General features: G+C 43.8%; 1 protein-coding gene across 1 annotated transcript in view; it reads right to left on the bottom strand.

Moving 5' to 3' along the window:
* Positions 1-4694: 4694 nt before the first annotated feature.
* The window catches only part of DOCK5 (dedicator of cytokinesis 5), a 227492-nt gene continuing 208776 nt past the window's right edge, over positions 4695-23410 (bottom strand). The window contains exons 45-52 of the mRNA XM_080674976.1: positions 23050-23226; positions 18409-18492; positions 17654-17791; positions 15833-15999; positions 8958-9126; positions 8182-8320; positions 6262-6350; positions 4695-5724 (exon numbers count right to left, since the gene is read on the bottom strand). Of these exons, the coding sequence (XP_080531102.1) occupies positions 5620-5724; positions 6262-6350; positions 8182-8320; positions 8958-9126; positions 15833-15999; positions 17654-17791; positions 18409-18492; positions 23050-23226 (1068 nt within the window). The 3' untranslated portion in view covers positions 4695-5619. The remainder of the gene's footprint in view (positions 5725-6261; positions 6351-8181; positions 8321-8957; positions 9127-15832; positions 16000-17653; positions 17792-18408; positions 18493-23049; positions 23227-23410) is intronic.

The raw sequence follows: 23410 nt of genomic DNA, 5'->3' as shown, positions 1-23410 counted from the left end.
TGGGATCAGATTGTCTCTAAATCCTTTGACAGTCAAATAAGAACCTGAGAGAGGCCTAGGGAGGCCTCGCTGGGCTTCTAGTCCATTGCTTCTTCTGTGTGTGTGTGTGTGTGTGTGTGTGTGTGTGTGTGTTTATTGATTTCAGAGAGAGAGGGAGAGGGATAGAAACATCAATGAGAAACATCAACATCAATCAGCTGCCTCCCACACACCCCCTACTGGGGATGGAATCCACAACCTGGGCATGTGCCCTGACTGAGAATCCAACAAGTGACCTCTTGGTTCATGGGTCAACGTTCAACCACTGAGCCACATCAGCTGGGCTAAAAGTAGTATTGTTCAATGTGGACCTAAACCCCAAATGATTTCCCAGGTCTATTGATTCAAATCTGATTTTTTAACAAATCTGATGAGTCTTATGTACACAGACAGTGGAGCATTTTTGCTCTAAGAAGTAATAGATTGCAAATGTTTGAAAGAGCTGAAACATTAAAAAATTCTTATGCATAAAGCCAGGACTTAAACCAGGGCATTTAAGAAGCACACCTTGAACACCAATTTCCTAAAGCTGTCATTTCCTTCAAGGCAGTGGTTCTCACCCTTGCCCTAATATTGGAATAACATGGGGAGATTTAAAAGAAATAGTGATGTCCAGGTCCCACTCCCTGCCCCCAGAAATTCTGATTTCATTCGTCTGGGGTATATCACCTCTTCCCAAGTGATACTATTGTCCAATCTAGTTTGAGAATCGGTCCCATCCTTTCCATCTAAGTTATTAGAGACTCCTTTTAACCTCTTTTCCCCCTTTTACCTCTGCCTAATTATCTGTGGTGAATGAGTAAAGAAATAGAACGTATTGTATTGAATGAGCTGGTCAGCTCAGATGCCAAAGGGATGGATGGAGAGGTGGGGGGAAGAGAAAGAACCAAGTAATTTGCAGTTTTTAATGCTTTGAGGCAAAGACAGTCATCCCCGCAGTACAAGTTTAAATTAATAGACCCGCACTGAAAGAAGGCCAGAAGGGACTCTGGGTGAGATGCGTCATAAAGGAGGCTTCAATAAAAAGGAGTTCAGAAGTGATTTAATTTCATTAACATACTAGAGGCCTGGTGCATGAATTCGTGCACGGAGGGGGTCCTGCCAGTTCACCCTGATGGGGGCTGATCAGGCCCAGGCTGGCGATGTGGAGGGGACGCGGGAGGTTGGCCAGCCGGCCCCACCACCGATTAGGGTGGGAGTGCCAATCGGGGGCCCCCATGTGTGTCATAGCAACCGGTCATTCCGCCATTCCAGTCGCTTGACTTTTATATATATAGATAATAAACTGAACACACAATAAACTTTAAAATGCACTTCCATTTTTAATTTAAAAAATAAATAACAGCAAATCTGAACACAATTTTTCTACTTCAATGCACATTTTCCTAACTGTCCATGTTTGAATCCCAAGTAGTTTACAAAAATCATGGCAACAGGGCTTTTGACAAAGTTGAAATAACTCAAAACATGGCTAATGGATGAGTTTGGGCAGGACTATCAGAGAACAACTTTGGCTGGATTATTAAGAATCAGCCTGAAATTATCAATGTGGAAGGAAAACTTTTTCCTTTTGTAGATTAGAAGTGGCATTCCACTCTCAACCCACCCAAAGAGGAACTTACCTTTTCCAACTTAATCTTAAAATCCCACTTGGTCATGGTGTAGAGACTTAAAAAGTATACAGAAACTTCGCTTCTTTCCAACTCACCATTTACTTAGAATAAAAGAAAGCTAGGGCTGAAAGGATTCTAAAAATTATGTAACCTCAGTATGTATATACATATATTTTACATGAGGAAACTGAGGCCCAATATGACTGGACTACATATTGACTTGCCAAAAAGTATGCTATTGTTTTGTATTGTTTTTCTTTTCATTATACCTAAGAGTGAGAGGAAAGAAGGAACAAATTTAAAGTTGATTAGGTCTGGATCCGAGAGGTGGTGACATGAGTGTATACTAGTTAAACATCATCCATCTGTACACCAGGATTTGAGCACTTAACTGTATAAAAGTTATGCCTCGATTTTAAAATAAGAAATGGCCCTGCCGAAACCGGTTTGGCTCAGTGGATAGAGCGTCGGCCTGCGGACTGAAGGGTCCCGGGTTCGATTCCGGTCAAGGGCATGTGCCTTGGTTGCGGGCACGTCCCCAGTGGGAGGTGTGCAGGAGGCAGCTGATCGATGTTTCTCTCTCATCAATGTTTCTGGCTCTCTATCCCTCTCCCTTCCTCTCTGTGAAATATCAATAAAATATATTTAAAAAAAAAAGAAATGGCCCCATGATCTGGAGAAGCTAGAGGGGAAGGATTCTGGCAGCTTGGAAAGCTAACAAAGGTAGATTATCTCAAATGCTGCTTTAGTTCTTGTTTTTCTTTAGGGGTTTGCAGTGTGACAGGAAGTTTTGAAGGATGTCCCTGACAGGAGAAAATGACTGCAATTCTGGAGTCAGGTGTGGAGGTGGAGGGGAGGGCAGCATGGCCCAGGAGCCTTATTTATTTAGGGGTTCACTTTCCTTTAATACCACTCACTTCCCATCCCGCAACACACAACTATCTTTGTATTCTGGGGCTGCTCCCACTGAAGACATTGAACTGCCACATCCTGGGGGTCTAGTACAGTGTCTGACATTTAACAGAAGCCTAATATATGTTGAATGAAACAACTCTTGAAAAAAAAATCAAAGCAAGAGAAAGAAGAGATTTAAAAATATCCCATAAGCCAATATTCACTAGGGTTGTGACAATTTGGGGCTAATTTCAATGTTTTTCAATACTCCAGAGTTCTTCTCAGGGCACACAAAAACCGGTTCTTTCTCTTTTTATCCCTGCCCTTCATATCTCCTATACTTAATAGAATCAAGGCATTTCTTGCAGCCTTCCTCTGTGACTTCAGAACACACATTATTCATGACTTTTGTCAAATAACACTCTTTCCTACCCAATCCAATGGCTTCCCAAGGAGATGAACCTTCCAATGTCCTGTAATCTATTATTCACGACGTTACCTAGAATCCCTTCTGTTCAGCAGGAGAGACCCTGTTTCCTTTAATGTGGGAAAGGAACCACATGGGAAATGTTATAATAAATAGGAAGGTGTCGGCACGTGTGCACCAGGGTCCCCAGCCCGGACCAGCCCGACTGCAGGACTCGCTCCCACCACACTGCTGGAACACGCTTGAGTTTTTTCTTCTGTCCCCCATTGCTCTATCTTAATGGCAGCACGAAAAGTGGGTGAGGCATATGGGTCCCCTCCAGCCAGTGTACGGGGCAGTTTCTCAGAAGTAGCTCCAGGCTCTGCCCAAGCCCGGCATGGCCTTTCTGTTCCCTTCGTTTTCTTGAGTCCTTTCCACTTACTAATAAAATCCTCTTCGGTTCTTATGATCACTGTCTCTCCAGTCATAATTATGTAAAAGGCTCCAAAAGATGAGAGGGACTGGACTGTACATGCAGAACTAACCAGCACTCACATTCCAAATGATCTTTATAAAATACAGAATATCAATAATACTCCTAGAGAGGCCTGGACCTTATTCCAGTCGAGCAGAGAAAAGAAAGGACCATTAGGTGAGTACCTACTACTTCACATATTTGATCTCCTTTGAACCTCTCAGCATCCTGTGTGGCAAGTGTTATCCCCTTTTTGAAAGGTGAGGAAATGAAGGCTCAGAAAATTTCAAATAATTTGAGGGAGTTTGATGATTTGAAATCAAATGGGTTTACTTCCAAAGCCCAGGCTCTTTCCATTACACCACGTTGTAGGTTCTCGTGGGTGAGTGAAGACCAGCCCTTTCCCCACCACTTGAAATATGCATAGTCATGCCTGGCCACAGCGGCTCAGTGGCTGAGCATCGACCTATGAACCAGGAGGTCATGGTTCGATTCCCGGTCAGGCACATGCCTGGGTTGTGGGCTCGATCCCCAGTCTGGGGCATGCAGGAGACAGCCAATCAATGATTCTCTGTCATCATTGATGTTTCTCTCTCTCTCCCCCTCTCCCTTCCTCTCTGAAACGAACAAAAATGTATTTAAAAAAATAAAATATGCATACTCATTTCTTGAGGAACGCAGGATATATCTGAGAGGTCTATTCCCCTGACCCTGTGGTGAATGAGTCTGTCTCTCCCAAAAGAGGGGTGGTCAGACAAGCACACAAACACAGACCAGGCAAGCAAACCCAAATTCTTGGAGGTGGAATTCTCTCTGTCTTCAAGAAAAGGGGACTCTGCCACGTATAGGAGGCCCTGTCAAATACCCCACATGTTGACCTAGGGGGATCCATAGTCAACAGGTTGTCTAGTTGGCCACAAACACCAAAGTAGGATAGAAATATCTGGGCCATTTCCATTGATCTAGCTAAGGGTATGTGTTAAAGAGTCTGTCAGCATTGTCTTCTACATATAAGTGTTAATCTGGGTATGGCCTCAATTAGCAAGCTGGGTTATTAGTAAGAGTCTCTAGTAGGATTATCCGTGTTTAACCTCAATTTCCTTATCTACAAAATAAGGGGGTTGTTTGTATGACTTTAAGGCCCTTCTATCTCAAAACGTCTTTAATTTTGTGTGGCTGTTGATGTGTGTGTAGGCGACATTTGATCACCTAAATCACATTAGTACCATAAACACATAATCAAATTAAATCCACAATCAAGAGGAATAAATAATCAAAAGGCGGTACTGCACTGTATTCTCCAGGGTAAAATCAGGCTGCAGAGAGGGGCTGCCGAGCCATCCAAATGGGGGCTGGAAGAGAGACTGTTGAACCTGGGCTTCTAAGTCCCTTATATCCAGTGATTTGAGCTCAGAAGAGGTAACAGGACAAGAAACTGTGCAAAAGAAAGAATTTCGAAGGAGTCACAGTAGGAAGACACCACTGCTGTGCAGTGAGGCCACCAGTGGGGAGTGGGGAGGACCCTTGAGGGGCACGGACAGCTTCCCTGTTACACAAGTGGGCGCGGGTGGGGGACACAGGAGCTCGGGGCTCACCCGAGTCCATGGTTTGTCAATAACGACAGCCATTCATACTTGAGAGCAGCCAGTCTTCATTAAAAAAAATGTTCTTTTCCTCAAAAAAGACATAGCAGACATAGAAAGTTACGATTATTTCAAAGTACTTGATATCAGTCTCTCCCAATCGGTGATATGGGGTGGCATACGTCCACGTGAGAAAACTCCTCGCCACAAGCACAGCTGTTCAGCAGCAGCAGAGCAAGAAACGCGTCCATGGAGTGGGTTCCTGGGGTCGCTCCCACCTCCCCACCGAACTTTCCCAGGCTTCAGCAGGTCCCGCTGGCTCTGCGCTGGAGGCTGGAATTTAAGGATGGCGAGGGAGCTCGCTCTCTTGAGAAACGCACAGGACAGGTCAATTGTGGAATTCCACGTGGATTAAAACTGCCGCATGGCCTCAGGCACGATTGGATAGAAGGTAGGAAAGAACTAAACCAGCTATGAGCTGGTGAGCCTCCGCCCAGAACAGGAAAGGCAGGCAGCAGGGGGCCTGGCACCAGGAGGACACTGCCTCCCGGTGGCCAGTTCTCAGGCCTCGGCTGTCCAAGGCGCTGTGCGTTTCAGAGGACACGATCTTCACTGGGGTCCAGGCTCCGAAGAAGGGACGCCGGATTTCCGAGCTTTGGGAGGTGGTGGGGGTGGGACTTTGGCTTCTCTTCGCACGGGCAGTGGGGGAGCAATCTGAGGGAGCAAGGGAAAGGAGACCTGAGTCCTCTTTCTTCCCAATCCTGCCTTCTCCTCTGCATTTCCCACCCTGCTTTAGCTTCTGACTAACCTTTGCCAAGTGGCAAGGGAAGTGAGACTGACTTACCCTCCCTTGTTTGCCTCGAGTCTTTATACACCAGCACTGCTCTACCCTCAACACGTGGTACTGGGCGCTCAATAAACATTTATTAAATGAATGAAGGAACCCTACCAGAGGCCATTCCGGAATGACCGTCACCCACTCAGAAGTAAATTCCCAAATATAAACCGGAACTCTGCCTGTTTCCCCGCTCTACCCTGGGTGGGGAACAGAGAAACGCTCTCGCTTCCATCACATGAGAAGGCCTCCCTGCGCTCGTTCCTTCCTGCTGAAAGCTGCCCTATCTTTTATGGTTTCAGGAATGAACCAAGGCTTGATCAGTGACAAGTCCTATGGGAAACTTGTCCACTAAAAAGCCTGGAAAGGCCAAGGCTGTGTTCCCACGAGGGTGCTCTCTGCCCCAGTGCCCATACCTCTGAGGAGTTCCTCTGGCTGCTTTTAGGGGGAGGGGGAGGAGGCACAGTAGCAGTCACCTGCGCATCTGTCTGCAAAGATGGGGAGCCTAGAAAGGATACAAAGGAGATGAAGACAGAAAGAATTCATCAAGGAATCTCATGGAACTTCTGATTGCCGTGGTAACACCTGAACCAACCAGCCACATTGCTAAGCTCCTATTCCATGCTTTCTGTGGATGGAATGAAGACCTGCTTACCCCTAGTGACAAAGGCAGTGCCCTTCATTCCCCGGAAGGCTTAACAAGAAGTTCTGCTGTAAAAATTCCACTGTTTGTTCAGGGTTTTTACCATTAAACTGATGATGAAAACATTTCCTAGGACTGAGGGTATTACTCTGTTCTCTGATGTTTCCCAAGTGCTTAAAAACAGTCACATAATAGGTGGCCTGTAAATATGAGTTAAATTTAACGGAACTGTTTTATCCTTTAAGCAGAGGTCCTCAAACTACGGCCCACGGGCCACATGCGGCCCGCCCAGGACATTGATCTGGCCTGCCGGGTGCCGCTGCCTGTCCTGCTTAGCAGCCGACTCGTCCCGGGCCCGCAGTGCGCATAGGAATTTGTTCATAGTTTTTTTTTTAAACTATAGTCTGGCCCTCCAACGGTCTGAGGGACAGTGAACTGGCCCCCTGTTTAAAAAGTTTGAGGACCCCTGCTTTAAAGGGTGCGATACCAACTTCCTCCAAGAAACCTCACTAGCTTCTCCCTAGCTCTTGGTTGACCACTGTCTCCCATTTGGCACAGCGACTTACCCCTGCAGTGCTTCCCCTGACTAAGGGTGCTTTGGAATTCTCCTGAGGTCAGGTGGACTGCAGGTCCCCAAGCCTGACCACAAGGAGCTTACGGGTCTATTTCTTGCCCTCACTTTGGACCCTTCCCTAGATAAGGTACAGGGCTATCTACTCAGTAGGTCATAAGGAACTTGCATCCTCTCTGGCCCTGCCTGGTTCTACCTCATTTATCCTATATAATAAAAGGGTAATATGCAAACTGACCCTCATGCCCTCACTCAAGATGGCCACCCCCATGTGGTCAAAGATGACCGCCACAAGATGGCCAGCAGGGGAGGGTAGTTGTGGGCAACCAGGCCAGCAGGGGAGGGCAGTTGGGGGGACCAGGCCTGCAGGGGAGGGCAGTTGGGGGTGACCAGGCCTGCAGGGGAGAGCAGTTGGGGGCGACCAGGCCTGCAGGGGAGTGGTTAGGGGCGATCAGGCTGGCAGGCAGGCAAGCAGTTGGGAGCCAGAAGTCCTGGATTGTGAGAGGGATGTCCAACTGCCCATTTAGGCCCGATCCCTCCTGGCCTAAACCGGCAGGGGTCCCAGATTGGAGAGGGTGCAGGCTGGGCTGAGGGACACCCCTCCCCAGTGCATGAATTTTGTGCACCAGGCCTCTAGTACTTTCATAATTGGAAAAGGGGAGTGACACCCCTTGGAGCACTGTAAAGAAAAGTTCAATGAGTCCTAGCAACCCGAGGGCTCCTTGGTTTGGCAAGGACTAGTCTAACTGACCCATTACCACTGAACTGAACCAGCTTTACAATAGATATACCTGTGGCTGTTTTGGTAAAAAATTACCCAGATTCATAAACATACTCCATTCTTAGTAAAATGAATATAAGGGATTTATATACAGGAAAACTTACTGCCCTATCTGGTTTGGCTCAGTGGATAGAGCATCGGCCTGTGGACTGAAGGGTCCCAGGTTCGATTCAGGTCAGGGGCACATGCCCGGGTTGCAGGCTCAACCCCTAGTAGGGGGCGTGCAAGAGGCAGCCAATCAATGATTCTCTCTCATCATTGATGTTTCTCTCTCTCTCTCCCTCTCCCTTCCTCTCTTAAATCAATAAAAAATATATATATTAAAAAAACCCCAAACTTACTTAGGGTCCTGGTAGCTTTAGGAGTGAGGGGAGGCGGGCTCAAAGGTGTTGATGGAGGAGGTGAAGAACCATGAAACGGTGTCAGCCGACTGTCCAACAGCTGGAGACTCTTTGGCCTTTGTGCTTTTCTGGTGGGACTCTAGCATGGGGGTGGGGGAAACAGAAAAATGTTCTCACGGTGTGGACCACTGAACTCATCAACGCTGAACAGCCTTGTCTGCTGAGCAGAAACTTGTTAAAGGAGTAATTCCAGGAGCCATTTTAAGCTTAGCACATCACCACGAGGCAGAGACACTAACAGGCAATTCCTGAACCACAGAGTGTTTCCTGGCCGGCTGGGGACTTGATTTTGACCACAGCTGGATTGTGTCATTTAGGCTGGAAATGAGCCACCCTGATTCTCAGGGAAAGCTGGTCCGGCCACACTTGATGTGGCTTTACGGAAGGAAAAGTACCTTTTATTTATTTATTTTTTAAGTTAAAAGAAGATAAATGACAATGTTGAGACTGACTCATGGAACATGCTGGCGAGAACCACATGTTTACAGTGTACGAGATCTTACACTATTGTTGACTTAAGAGACTCAGGTTCTCTGTACAGGCTTTTTTTAGCACAGGCTGAGAACTGCCCCTGCCACAGGCTGCGGGTCCTGGGAAAGCCATGGCTAGGCTTCTGTCTGCTGACTCGGAGCTGTGAGGTGGATGGCGATGTCCCTGGCTACAGGAATGCTCTGGAAAACCTCTGCTGCATCCCCCCACCCCCCTTTTTTTTTTACCATCAGATCAGGTTCTGGCGCTTTCTCTGCAATGACCTGGGACTTGCTCAGGCTCCATTCTTTTCTCTTGGACTTGCTGATCCGGTTCTCACTGTCCTCTTTGAGGGGCACATCTTCCACTCGGGCACCTGACGAGGCCCTGCGCTCCACAAGTGGCTCCAGGACCGACCTATCAGCAGAGAACACGGAAATATCACAAAACACTGGTCACCCAACAATCCAAATTTACTCCAAAAAGACCAGGGGTGATGACTCCTTAACCTAATCTTGACCTGTGACCTCCCTCTCAGGTTCTAAAGCTGAATTTCCAGCTGCCAACTGAACTTCTCATGGTAAACATGTACAGAAGTTGAGACGATCCAAAGTACAGGAAGAAAATATTAGTGACTATTAATTTTATGACAGGAAGAGAAGGTCTTATTAAACTTACAGGCAAAGACAGAAGTCACACAGTAAAAGATCAATGGGCAGCTATGCGTAGAAAATAACAGCACATGCTCTGGAGTCAGACAGCCGTGTTCAAACCCTACCTATACTCACTTGTTGGATGACCTTGGGCAGATAACCTTGGTATACCTCACTTTCCTTATCTGTAAAATGGGGGTAATAATAGTACCTTCCTTGTAAAGTTATTACAAAATAATCTGAGTATTCCTTAAATGGTTTTTAATGACAGCGATATATTTTCAAGCACAGTAGTATATGTTGATTTAAGAACCATAATTAGATCCTATGTATAGAGTGGAAGAGTTTTATGAGAAACAGGAGAGTCTCAAAATATCTCTCCACAAATTATTTATTATTTACAAAGGGAAGAATAGTAACCACACAGAAAAGAAAATGAACAAACCCTTAACCATATGATCAATTAACATCACCAATAAGAGAAAAAAGGACATAATGTGCTTCTGGATATAATACCGGAAAAGAACTCATCACACAAAATTGTATAACCTGAATCCTAAGCATAAGGAAACTTCACACAAACCCGAGTTAAGGGAGGTTCCCTGAAACAACTGGCTCATAATCTTCAAAGATGTCAATATTGTGAAAGACAAGGAAAGGCTAAGGAAACTGCCCTAATAAAGAACAAAGAGACATGGCTAAATACCATATATGATCCTGACTGGATCCTGTGCCTGAAATTGCTATAAAAGACATTGGAAAACTGACAAAACTGCAATATGGGTTGTCACTTAAAGTATTGTGTCAATGTCAAGTTTCCTGAATTTCCAGGCTGTTCTGTAAGGAGTGGTTATCTATATAATAAAAGCCTAAGCGACCATTACAGCAGAATGAACAGAATGACCGGTTGCTATGATGCGCACTGACCACCAGGGAGCAGATGCTCAATGCAGGAGCTGCCTCCTGGTGGTCAGTGTGCTCCCATAGGGGGAGTGCTGCTCAGCCAGAATCTGGGCTCACGGCTGGCAAGCACAGCGGTGGTGGCAGGAGCTTCTCTTGCCTCTATGGCAGTGCTAAGGAGCAGTGAGCAGGCGGACGGTAAGGAGTGAAGGGTCCTGGACTGTGAGAGGGTGCAGGCTGGGCTGAGGCACATCCCTGTGCACAAATTTCCTGCACCAGGCCTCTAGTACAAGATAATATGCCTGTTCTTACAGTATGATGTATGTAACCTAAGCTCAAATGGCACAGTGGGGTAAGGAGGAGGGGGAAAGACAGAGAAGAGGAACAAATGTGCCAAAATGTAAAAAAAAAAGGGGGGGGGGAGGCTTAAAAAGATATAAATTTATGATGGGTATCATTTAGAGCTTAGGAATGGGTATTTAATTATTTATATTTTAGCTCTCAACCAAGGATATGTTTACTAATCTTAGAGACAGAGAAACATCGATGTGAGAGAGAAACACTGACTAGCAGCCTCCTGTATGCACCCTAACAAGGTACTGAACCCACAACCTAGGTATGTGCCTTGATCGGGAACCTTTTGGTGTATGGGATGATGCTCGAACCACCTAAGCCACCCAGCCTGGGCTGGAATAGGTATTTAATAATTCCTAAATTGACTTAAAATTGGTAGGTTTTGCTTCATAAAATTAAGAAGTTTGGAGGGATGCACAGGTAGAGTGCAGAGGGCTTTTAGGACAGTGAAATTATTCTGCAATGGTGCACGCATGTCATCACACATTTACCAAAACTCAGAATGTACAACACCAAGAGTGAAGCCTAATGGAAACTATGGACTTTGGATGGTAATGATGTGCCAATATCGGCACCTCAACTGAACAAATACACCACTCTGGTGACAATGCGGGGGCTGAGTGTGGGGACAGTGTATGTGGAAACTCCTGCACTTTCAGTTCGATCTTGCTGTGAACCTAAAACTGCTCTAAAAAATAAAGCCTATATAAAAACACAACATTTTTAGTATGAATAAGACAATATAAAACAGCTATCAGCTCTTAGTATTTAAAAATGAAAAGCTTCTGTTCAGCAGAAAGCATCATTAGTAAACTAAAACTATTTGCTATACATATTTTTATTAAATTGATTTGAGAGAAAGAGACATCGATTTGTTGTTCTACTTACTTATGCAAGTATTGGTTGCTTCCTGCATATGCCCTGACCAGGGATCGAACCCGTTGGCAACCTTGATGTATTAGGATGATGCTCTAACCAACTGAGCTACCTGGCCAGGACTGCCATACATATTTTTGATGGCAAATATCTTTTTTTTTTTTAATATATTTTTATTGATATTTTACAGAGAGGAAGGGAGAGGGATAGAGAGCCAGAAACATTGATGAGAGAGAAACATCGATCAGCTGCCTCCTGCACATGCCCCACTGGGGATGTGCCCGCAACCAAGGCACATGCCCTTGACCGGAATCGAACCCAGGACCCTTCAGTCCGCAGGCCGACGCTCTATCCACTGAGCCAAACCGGTTTCGGCGGCAAATATCTTTAATATATGAGAACTTTTACAAATCAAAAAAGGAAATATGAGTAGTTAAATTTTTAAAAACTTATCACAGGATATAAAATTTTTTTTACATTTTATTTTGAAAATTTCCAAACATATAAAAAAGTGGAGATAATATAATAAACCTCTATATATACATCAACAATGATCACTTACAGCCATCCTTGTTTCTTACACACTCAGTCTATTCCCGCCCCCATGGATTAGCTGGAAGTGACTCTTGGACATCACATCATCTCATCTATAAATATTTCAGCGCCTATCTCTATAAGACAAGCCCTATCTTTATAAAGCATAACTACAGCCCCATCATCATTCCTAAAAAATTAATAATTTCATCAAACATCCAGTCAATGTTCAAATTCCCTGATTGTCCCATAATTGTTTTTGTAAGTGGTTTGTTTGAATCAGGATCCAAACAAGATTCATTCAATGTATTTGGTTGATATGCTTCTTAAGTCATTTTAAGCCCTTTAATACTCTAGGTGCCCTTTCTACAAAATAGATTTTTCCTCTGTGAAGTGGCAGGATGAGAACATTGCAGAGAAGTTCGATTAGGGAACCACTGGAGCCACAATGGGAGATGCTTCTAGAATGCCATTTCTTTTTCTTATTTCAAATTATTCTCTCCTCTTCTGAATCACTTTTTAAAATTTATTTTTTAAAATATTACATCTGAATTTTTGATTTTTTTGGTATTTTCCAATTGTTAGTATATTTAAGGGGGGGACCACTAACTATTACTTATCTTAAATCTATACTAATTTAATAAAAATCATAGAAATAAATTCCAAAAAAGACCCTAATTATTCTTAAAACCAACCATGCTAAATCAAACAAAAATCAGTAACTGGTCACAGAGAGGAAAACGATTATCACCCAAGACTCTACCGGATCAATTATTACTTTACTTGAGAGACTGAGAACAAAGGTAAAAGACTGTGAGTCACAAAATCGACAGTCAAAGAGCTGTGAGTTTCAGTAGGGCCTAATTATGAACCTAACTAAACCACTAAACAGCTACATATAGTTATTTACAGTCCCACAGTGTCTGAGTTATTTTTTTCTTATAATGACAACTTCAAAATTTAACTATAATAAACTTTTATGATTATCTGTTTAGAAATAATGACACAGCTTAAATATTCTATAGTAGGAGAAGGATGAATTAAGGTACATTTGTACAATGCAATGGTATATATCTATGAAAAATTATATTTAATTACATAGCAACATGGAAAATGCTGTTAATAAAAAGACAAAGAGGAAAAGCAAATTACCAAACTGTATTTTCGCTATAATTGTAACTATGTAGAGCTATCCATGTCAAGGAAAAGGATGGATAAGTAATTTTGGAATACTAAACATTTGATTTCCAGGTAGGGAGCCATTTGGACAGGTTATTTTTGTGTGTTTAATATGAAATTACAGATCTATGAGTAAATGGTGAGTCAGCTGGCTTTACTTATTTCAACACTAAAATACATAATGATATTAGGTATTCATCAGACATATTCACTTAGGCAGGTCACAAAACGGTACCTGCAATGCTTCTGCACTTACTTACAATGTCTATGGACTTTTCCTGTATTACACAACTCAAACTTAACAGTGGTTACTTCTGAGTGACAAAGTTATAAGCCTTTATTCTTTTAAAAGTTTCTAATACTTTGAAAAATGTCTACATGTACATATATTAACTTTATAATTAGAAAAATATTATTTTAAAATAATATCTTTAAAACAAAACAACATATCATAATGCTCTCCTTCAAAATATTTTAAATTTGAGCATGTGGAAAGGCACTCTGTGTTTCTGGCAAGGAAAGCTCCGTATCACAAAGCCACCCATCCTCCTGAAGTTAGTCCATAAATGGCATGTAAAAGGGGAACAGGATCCTAGGCAAGTTAATCCCAACGTGAGCAATGGGTAAAACTAGCCAGGTAAATTCTAAAAAGGATTACTAGGTGTTAAAAATATTTTAAGTCTATAGTAATTAAAACTGCATAACAGCAGTGCATAAACACACAGTTAGATAAAAAAAATGGGGAAAAGTCCATAAATAGGCTAAAGAATATATAGGAGTGTGATATTTTTATAAGGTTGACATTTCAAATCAACAGAGAAAAGACAGCTTGCTCACTAAATGTTATAGGGAGAGCTGGGTAGTTGCATGGGGGAAAACATTGGCTTTATACCTCACACTTTATATTAAATTCCAAAGAATCAAGATTTAATTGTTAATAGTGAAACCCTAAAACTAGTTTCTTGTAGTCTTAGAGTAGGGAAGGCCTTCAGTCATGATATAATATGCAGAAGTTATAAAATCAAATATTAATATATTTGATTAAATTAAAAAATCAGAACAAACTAAAACATTAGAAGCAAAGTCAAAAGATAAGGAGATTTGCCCAGCCAGCGTGGCTCAGTGGTTAATTTTTGAGCATCAACCTATGAACCAGGAGGTTATGGTTCGATTTCCGGTCAGGGCACATGCCCGGGCTCAATCCCCAGTGTGGGGTGTGCAGGAGGCAGCTGATCAATGATTCTCTCTCATCATTTATGCTTCTGTCTCTTTCTCCTTCTCCCTTTTTCTCTGAAATCAATTAAAAAAAAATATATTACATATATAAAAGACAAGGAGATTTAACCACTATGCTGTACACCTAAAACTAACACAAAATAATATTGAATGTAAACTATAATTAAAAAATAAAATTTAAAAAAACAAAGGAGCAATTACGAGAAACATTCAACTCCTATCACAGACATGGCCAACATCCAACAGAAAATGTACACAAAATATTTGACCGCAGTTCATAGAAAATAAAACACAAACTGCCACTAAACAGATGAACAAAATGATAAACTTCATACAAGATAAATCAAAACAAAAAATCCCTATACCAAGAAAATATTTCCCACCTACCAGATTGGCAAAAATTAAAAAGACTGATAATATACAATTTGGTGGCAAGGTGTGGGTGACCGACCAGGCATGTATGTGGCTAGTGGGATTGTAAATTGGTATAATCTCTATGGAAGTCAGTTTAGAAATAATGTTGGAAATTGCAACTACATAGGTTTAAAGACAGAGCAATTTTACTTTGGGAATTTTTCTCATATGGATATATTTATAGTATATTTACAAAATAACTGATTTTTAAGATTCCTAGTTGCGGCATCAACTAAATGACCACCAACAGGCTCTGGTGGCATGTATCCAGTGCAGACATACCACGACATGTCTGCAGCTCAACGTAAAGAGAAGGCTCTCTATGTTTTGAAATGGAATAGTTTTACAGATCTCCTAAGTGAAAAAAAGCAAGGGAAACAGAGTATTACATGCTGCCATTCACATAATAAGGAATTGTGGGGAGAAATGTGTGTTGAGGAATTGCTGTGCACCCGTGAGAGCTGCTGGAAAGGCACCAGGAATCTGGACGCTAACACAGCCTGCCCCTGCAGAGCGGCACTGGTAAGCTGGGAGGCAGGGGTCCATGGGGGATGTTTCATGATAAAGCTTTTTGTACCTTTGGAATTTCATATCTTGGGGTTAGATTAACTATTCATAAAATAAGTTTAATTTTAAAATTATTTTTAAAAATTAAAATGATAAAAAAAATGAAGCAATAACTACAAGTTATTGTGAAAAAAATCAATCAGAATGTGATTAACTGGATGATAGGATGTGATCCTATTATGGTTCCCTTTCCCCCCCACCCCGTTTTTCCATAGGTGTTGTTATCATTATGTAAATAATGATATTCCTCATGAGGGTGAAAATAAGAATGACCCAAAGGCTAATAACCCATGAACTCTGAATTATTTCCCTTATGTATCTACATTGGCCAAGTCTCACTTTGGTACCAAAAATAAATATTGGAAAGGAGTTACTCCACCCCTCCTGGCAATTAAAGATCAAACCCTTACCCGTCGGATCCTGGCCTGGAGGAAGCATTATCGGATGAGTTAGAAGAGGTGGAAATCACAGAGGATGTCACCGAGGTGATGGACAATCTCCGCAGCGTAGACGACATGATGTAGGGCAGCACAATGGACCCCGTGCGGCTCTGCTTCCTCTCGGTCAGGTTGGGTGGCTGGAGAACAGGTGCCCCTGTGGTTAGCTGGCCCAGAATTCAGCCCATATGAAGGAGTGCAGGCCCCTGTTTGTCTGTGGCAAGTGCCCAACTGTATTGGCTGGCACCCCATTCTGATTGGTTGGTGACTGTGCTGCCTCAGTTGTTAAATAATGAAGTACTTATATTCTTATTTATAAACACAACTTATGTTAAACCTACTTTGTTTCTAAGACTAGGAAAAAAACACCATAATTTGCTGTCAGCCACATGAGAGAGAAATAACCAATATGTTTCACCCACCAAGAAAACAGCAAAATCCTCTGTCTGCTTTTCCAGATTTGCTTCTTTCAGGCTTTAAAAAAGTGGAATATTATAAACATCATGCAGCCAAAGAGTAAGTTGGGATCATAGTACTGGTCTAGTGTTGTCTCATTAGACATAGTTTACCACTGGCCAGCCTCCAAATCTCCCCCCCGCCCCCGCAAAAAAGTAGAATATTGGCCTAATAAAAAAGCTTTAGACTGAAACTACCGACCTGATACTCAACCTGGTGAATCTCAGGGAGTAAGGGAAACACTGACCTACTTTCATGAGAAATTTCTCCAGTGGGACGTTGAACCCTACATGCCACCATTTCAAAAGTACACGCTAATGTTGACCTGGGTCTAATCGAAACCAAACTCATGAGGTGAAAGTCACAGTCTCTGCCTGCCATCTAGGAATTTGTGTGGAAGACAAATTTTCCTAGGAGAAAACTCCTAACTGGTGGAAGGTTAGGAGGCAAATTTCAGGAATTCATGATTGAACACTTAGATGATGGAAAGAGATGATTAAACAGACTCTCTGGAGTGGAGATGGAGGTATGGGAAGAGAAGAGAGACGTGCAGAAGAGAAATCTAGAGCTTGATTTGAGGTAGAAAATCTGAAAATTGGAGGTTCCGGAATAAGGCAGTTAAATAGAGCAGGTGAACTCACGTTAAGAAGAGCAGATAAATGAAGCTAGGACCAAGCAAACAATCAACTACTGAAAAGGTTAGTACGTGCACCCCCACGACTTCTCAGGAGGAAAAATAAAAATTTGTAGCTGTGAGAAATGTGTTAGAATGGTCAAAAAATTACGAAATCGGCTACATGCATTATAAATCTCCTTCACGATTCTTTCTCACTTCAAAGGTGTTAAGAGTGCAAACTTATCATCAAAATAAAAATACATTAGAAAAAACTGTAAGAATTGGGCTAGACAGGATAGGAACAACCAGTGTCTGGGATCAGAGGCACCTCAACTTCTAACAAAGTTGTTCTCAAAGTGCGGGCCCTGCACCAGCAGCATCAGCAACACCTGGGAGCATGTTAGCAGTGGAAATTCTCGGGCCCACCCCAGAGCTATTGAATCAGAAACCCTGGGGATGTGGCCCAGCAACTGTGTTTTCACAAACCTTCCAGAAGGTTATGAGGGTTGTTCAGGTTGGAGAAGCCCTCGGTAGCACAAGGATGGTAGAAGGTCATCAACAGTAGACCATGGCTTCTCTGACACTCCACCTCCCCCACACACCTGCCCCATATTTTCATGCTACCTACGCTACTTTGACTCGTTTGGCATCTGAAACACCGGTCAATACTATGAAAGGTAAGAGAACAGAGAAAGATTAAAGGCTACTTAGACAAAGCCTACCAGTGTGATAACCCCATAGAGCCTTTCCACTTTCTCCTTGAGTTCCCGGAAGCAAGAGGACAAGCGGTTGTGCAGCGGCTTGAGCTGCTCCGTCAGCTTCTCCCCATGGATGCGGATCCCCTCTGTCAGCAGGGGCATCTGGAAAAAGGGCATGGAAAGACTGCAATGTGGTTTTGGAAGGGGGATAATTCAGATTTGGGGAAAGACGGGGGCTGGGGATAGACAGGTAAACAGGCAGACACAGCACATATCAAATGAGAAAGCTACTTGTCAGTGTCGTGCTTGGGAGCTGAATGCCTTGAGTCAACAAAGCAGAGAAATGTACACACCACGGACCCAAGCAAGCCCTAAACTGGGGAGGGCTGCCAGACAAGGCAAACCCATCTGAGCCCAGGCCTTTCCGTGGATGAGCAACTGATAGGTTTAAGCCTTAGATGGCGTGGATGGCTGCATTCTCTCCACTGTTCACTGAAGGAGTGAGGAAGAGAAAAACAGGCCAACCTTTCTCAGGTGACACAGGCCTTGAGTCTCATCTCTAAAAAGGCCCCTCTTAACACTGTGCAGTCTAATGGATGCTATTCCCAGGTCGCTTTGCCAAACAAACAGACAGGTGCTTTTTTAAAAAAGGGAAAGTAACCCTAAAAGTGGGCCGTAGGTTTGAGCCCTAGAGAAGATGTTAGACTTGTGCACTACGGCCGCCCACGGAGGGCAGTGGGAGCTGTCCAGCCACACACCACCCTGTATGTGGGGCATACCTGTAACGCTATGAGTCTCTTTAGCAGCTCGATCTTCTCCTGGTCTTCAGGATGCTCCTGCAAGTACTTTTCTGTAAAAAAAGCCTAAAAGCAGAGCACACGGGAGTATTAATGAGAACACACACCTATCTGTGTATTTGGCCCCAAAGGAGGGGAGGGAGGCCTGGGAGGCTGAAACATGCCTTCTGTCCTATGTCATAAACCAGGAACGACTAAGTAACAGCACAGCCTGCGTCCATAGTGAACAATTCAAAAGAGCAGGTGCTGTTTTGTGGTCCTTCTGGAATCATGCAGTTTCTATCAAGAGTACATTCTTAACAATAAACACACACACACACACACACACCAATCAAGTAATCAGGAGCAGAGAAGAATGTCATTCTTTTTTTTGGGGGGGGGGGGGGGGGGGCGGGGGGATGTGAGGGTAAAGGAAGGAGGAAGGGAAAGGCACCAGCTTGCTCCCTGGAGGGAGAGCCAGAATGTCATTCCTTAAAATAACTATTCCAAAAAACTAAGAAAAGTCCAAATGACCATATCAAAAGTTATGCATTAGATTAGGTACATAGGTATTATAAAGAAGAGAGCAAAAAATTAACAGATTGGAGATGTGGCTGATGGGTTTTCTGCTCTAACACATGATACAGGCTGTACTATAATTTTTTCCTATATTAACTGAAGATTAATACCTGTACTTTATCACTAACCACCTATCCAAAAAGCTATTTTGAGAGCAATATGAGACAAAGATGTAGAATATTTTGAAAATGTTAAATGCATTTATTACATATCAAAATTACATCACCTATAACATAACCAATAAAAATTCATAGTCCCATGGCTAAGGCCCTATAATAGGGAAATAAAACTCAAACTATAAATATAGGAGTTACATAGATCATCTAAAAGGCAGAAGTCATTAGGAAAGAAAACGGAATTCTGTAGTGAACATTTCCAATAAGTGTTCACACTGGGAGTTATATATTTTCCTCCTGTACCTTCATTTCTGAACGTGCTTTCAAAGACCAAACTTCAAAGAACTCAGTTAGGTATGTGTTCTCATTAACACTCCCATGTGCTCCATGCCTAGGAAAGCCACCCTATTATATACAAAGTCGAGGGTTCCTGAAACTACAGGATACAGTTAAAAAAGTGGTTGGCCCATTTGGTGTGGACAACAGAATATGCACAAACTCTCTCCTCGTGGGGAGATGTTATAGGTTGAACTGTGTTGTCCAACCCCCACCCCCACCCCAAATTCACATGGGGAAATCCTATGCCCTGACACCTCAGGGTATGACCTTAGAAAGGGGTACCGTGGAGACAGACATGCACGCAGGGAAAAGACTATGTGAAGAGAAACAAGGAGACAGTCATCTACAAGCCAAGGAACCCAGAGACAGCCTGCCCATCACCAGAAGCTAGGAGAGAGGCAGGGCTCCTTCCTCACAGCCCTCGGAAGGACATTTCCCCAGCAGCTCATTCTAGCTAAATTCTTAATCAGAGGGACTGTCGATATAAATGAAAAAGTAGTATTTGCTTAAATCTTCATCCACCTTCAAATACAAGCAGTTTAAATTTTTGACAGTTCAAAAAATTTTTCTGATATCTATATATATCAAAGCCTAAGTGACTGGACAATTGGCTGGTAGCTATGACGTACACTGACCACCAGGGGGCAGACACTCAATGCAGAAGCTGCCCCCTGGTGGTCAGTGCGCTCCCACAGGCATCCTCCCGTGGCCGGCCAACCTCCCCTGACCATCCCTGATCGGGACTGGGTGAGATGGCCCCGATCACCGGCCAGGCCGAGGGACCCCACCTATGCAGAAATTCGTGCACCAGGCCTCTAGTATAATATAATGCAACTAAGTTCCTAAAGCACCTGAGTCAGGGAACATCAGAGTGCCCTGAACTTAAATTTTCTAGCAGAAAGGCTGGTGAATTACAGCAAACAGCTCCTGTGTTCTTATCAGACCATGGTTAACCATCTGCCTTAAAACAGGTCACCTGTGTCAGATAGGTAATAATGGGTTCCCCGACTGATTGCAATAGATCATGGTGATCAATGAGAGTTTAACTTCTTCTTAAGTTTAGAAATGTACAAAGTTATAAACACTAATTAAAAGTATAAACTAGATCAGGGGCATAGAAAGGGAGTGGACTGAAAATCCTCGGGGGGAAAAGGGTGTGGGGGGTACGGGAAGAGACTGGACAAAAATCATACACCTATGGATCAGGACAGTGGGGGTGTGTGTAAGGGCATGGGGTGCGGTGGGAACCGGGTGGAGGGGAGCTATGGGGGAAAAAAAGAGGAACAACTGTAATAACCTGAACAATAAAGATTTTTTTTAAAAAAGGATAAACTAGTATTTTAAGCCAAAGTTCCTGAAACACTGTATATCCTTCCTTTGCTTTGTTTTCATTTAAATTAGAGACAATAACATTGGGAAAAACTTTATATGAAGTTATAAAATATTCATGGATATTGGCATATGTGAATCTGATTTTTAGGGGCATTCTGAAATATTAACACTTGGAAAAACACATCAAAATTACTATCAGATAGCTAAAAGGAACCATACTCACTGAAATTATCCTATATAATAAAAGGCTAATATGCAAACAGACCGAATGGCGGAACAACCGAACAACCGGTTGCTATGATGTGTGCTGACCACCAGCGGGCGTGTGTGGAACATGGCAGCATTGGCAGCAGAGTGGGGAACATGGCGGGCGGTGGCCACGGCGGGATGGTGAAGCAGGTAAGCAGGGGCGCCAGACCAAGGCGGGGTGCCGGTGGCTGTCATTGGGGAGAGCCTCTGGTGGTTACTGAAAATTCTTTGCTCCCACGTGCTGCTGTCCCACCTGGCGCTTGTACCTGCTGCTGGTGCCAGCCCCACTCGCACCTGCTGCTGGCACCTGGAGCCGCCGCTCGTACCCGCTGCTGGCACAGGCCCCAATCACTCCGCACAGTTAGGTGCCAGTGGGGCAGGCGCCATCAGTGCATGGGAGTGGCAGTGGCAGGAGCAGGGCTGCAGCAGGAGGGGCCAAGCAGGGGTGCAGAGGATGGGCCAAGACCTGCCCCTGGGTCCACCGCAGCCTCGCGGCCCACAGTTCCTTTCAAGTTGCATGAATTCATGCACTGGGCCCCTAGTTATAGTATAAAAAGGATCGTATTTTGGATCCCAGTTTTTTATTGAATTCCACTATAACACTGAAAATTATTACTGAAACATAACAAGGGCAAACTAGAATTTACTGCTGGTGGTGAGAATGAGAATCAGCCCACTTAATGTCCACAGGCCCTTCCTGTCCATCTCTCCCCCCACCCCCACCTGTCAATCTCCAGGATAGTGCACAGGGGCATACTAGCCAAACGTTTATTTTCAAGAAGAGGATTCCAAAATTATTTAGCCACTAAAAATGTACCTAACAATTACAAAGCCTGCCTCTATTAATTAGTAGACACTTGAACAATGAGGGGGTTAGGGACACTGAACCCCACAGTCAAAAATCCTCAGAAATTTTTTATTCTACTGTGGGCCCTTCATGTCCATAGATTTAACTAACTGCAGGTGGAAAACAGTATTTTTGAGCTATATCTGGGAATGTGACAGTACTGCTTTCCATCCACAGTTGACTGAATTCACAGATGGGGAAGCCAGGGATATGAAGGGCCAACTATACTTCATGAAAACATCTAGGTGTAAGTGGACCTGCACCGTTCAAACCTGTGCTAGTCAAGGGTCAACTGGATCCTTAGCTGAACTTCACTTACTGGATGCATCCCCTCCATTGCAAATGGTGCCACACCAACCCTACGCAATGGAGCACAGGTGAGCACTCCTTTCACGTGTGCCCCAACTAGCAGATACAACACTTAGTTGATCTAATTTAGTTGCAGAGCCTGGGCCAACATTTGTCCACCCATCCTCTGGCCTATCAAGTCGGGGTGGGATTCCTAGAGGCTAATTCTAAACAAAGCGTGGCTCTGCCTCCCCCACACACGCTGCTTCACTCCCAGAGCATCCTCAGTGGTCGGCCCACCTGCACCCTTCCACCTCCCAGAGGAGGTGGACGGGGAGAGAACAGCAGGTGAAGCAACCGGTATGGTATGTCTGACTGATCTTTCAGTGACTCTTCTCCAGGCAGTAGCCTAACCCAGGGTGGGTTGCTGAGGCTCTCCAGGAGCTGTGAGGTTGGGGACAAGCTTTTCATTAATTAATTTCACTTGCCCATTCATATAAAAAGGGAAGTGAAAGTCTCTCAGAGAAGTGGTAAGAAACTAATTCATCAGCTGCACAATGCCACAGAGGGGCATGGAGACACCCAGATCTTTGAGTCCTGTGGGGCCCCGGGAACTCAGCCTACCTTCTCTTTTCTTTTTTTGTTAACCCTCACCCAAGGATATATTTTCTATTCATTATTAGATAGAGTAGAAGAGAGGGAGAAAAGGGGGGAGAAAGAGAGAGAGAGAGAGAGAGAGAGAGAGAGAGAGAGAGAGAGAGAGATTGGTTGCCTCCTGAATGTGCTCCTGCAACCCAGGTATGTATCCTTGACTAGTAATTGAACCCAAGACCCTTCGGTGTGTGGGCTGACACTGTAACCACTGACCACACTGGCCAGGGCGACCCAGCCCACCTTTTCATAGTTGGAGTATCCCCCCATGACGGCCGGGTCTACGATGCCATTGAGCAGCATGGAGAGAGGATGCACAGAGAGGGACCGGTCCCAGGCATGCTGCTGAACACAGTTGCTGATCTTCTCATTGGTGAGTTCCATGGTTTCGATGGCATTCTCCAGGGGACTGATCTCCTCCTGTGACAGAGAGCATGGGAAGGGAAGGGCACTTTGTGAGCTCCACAGCAGAGACTGAAAAAGGCCCCAGTATTCCCCTAACAAGGTATAAAACTCCCACCAACCAAAGAAGAGTGAGCTTTTGCTGGTCAAGGTTATGTTTCTTAGGATACCACACTTATTTGAAATGGTGTTATAGGTTGCA

The sequence above is a fragment of the Plecotus auritus genome, assembly GCF_963455305.1.
Source record: "Plecotus auritus genome assembly, chromosome: 6".
Lineage (NCBI taxonomy): Eukaryota > Metazoa > Chordata > Mammalia > Chiroptera > Vespertilionidae > Plecotus > Plecotus auritus.
This window is presented reverse-complemented; position numbering and strand designations above follow the sequence as displayed.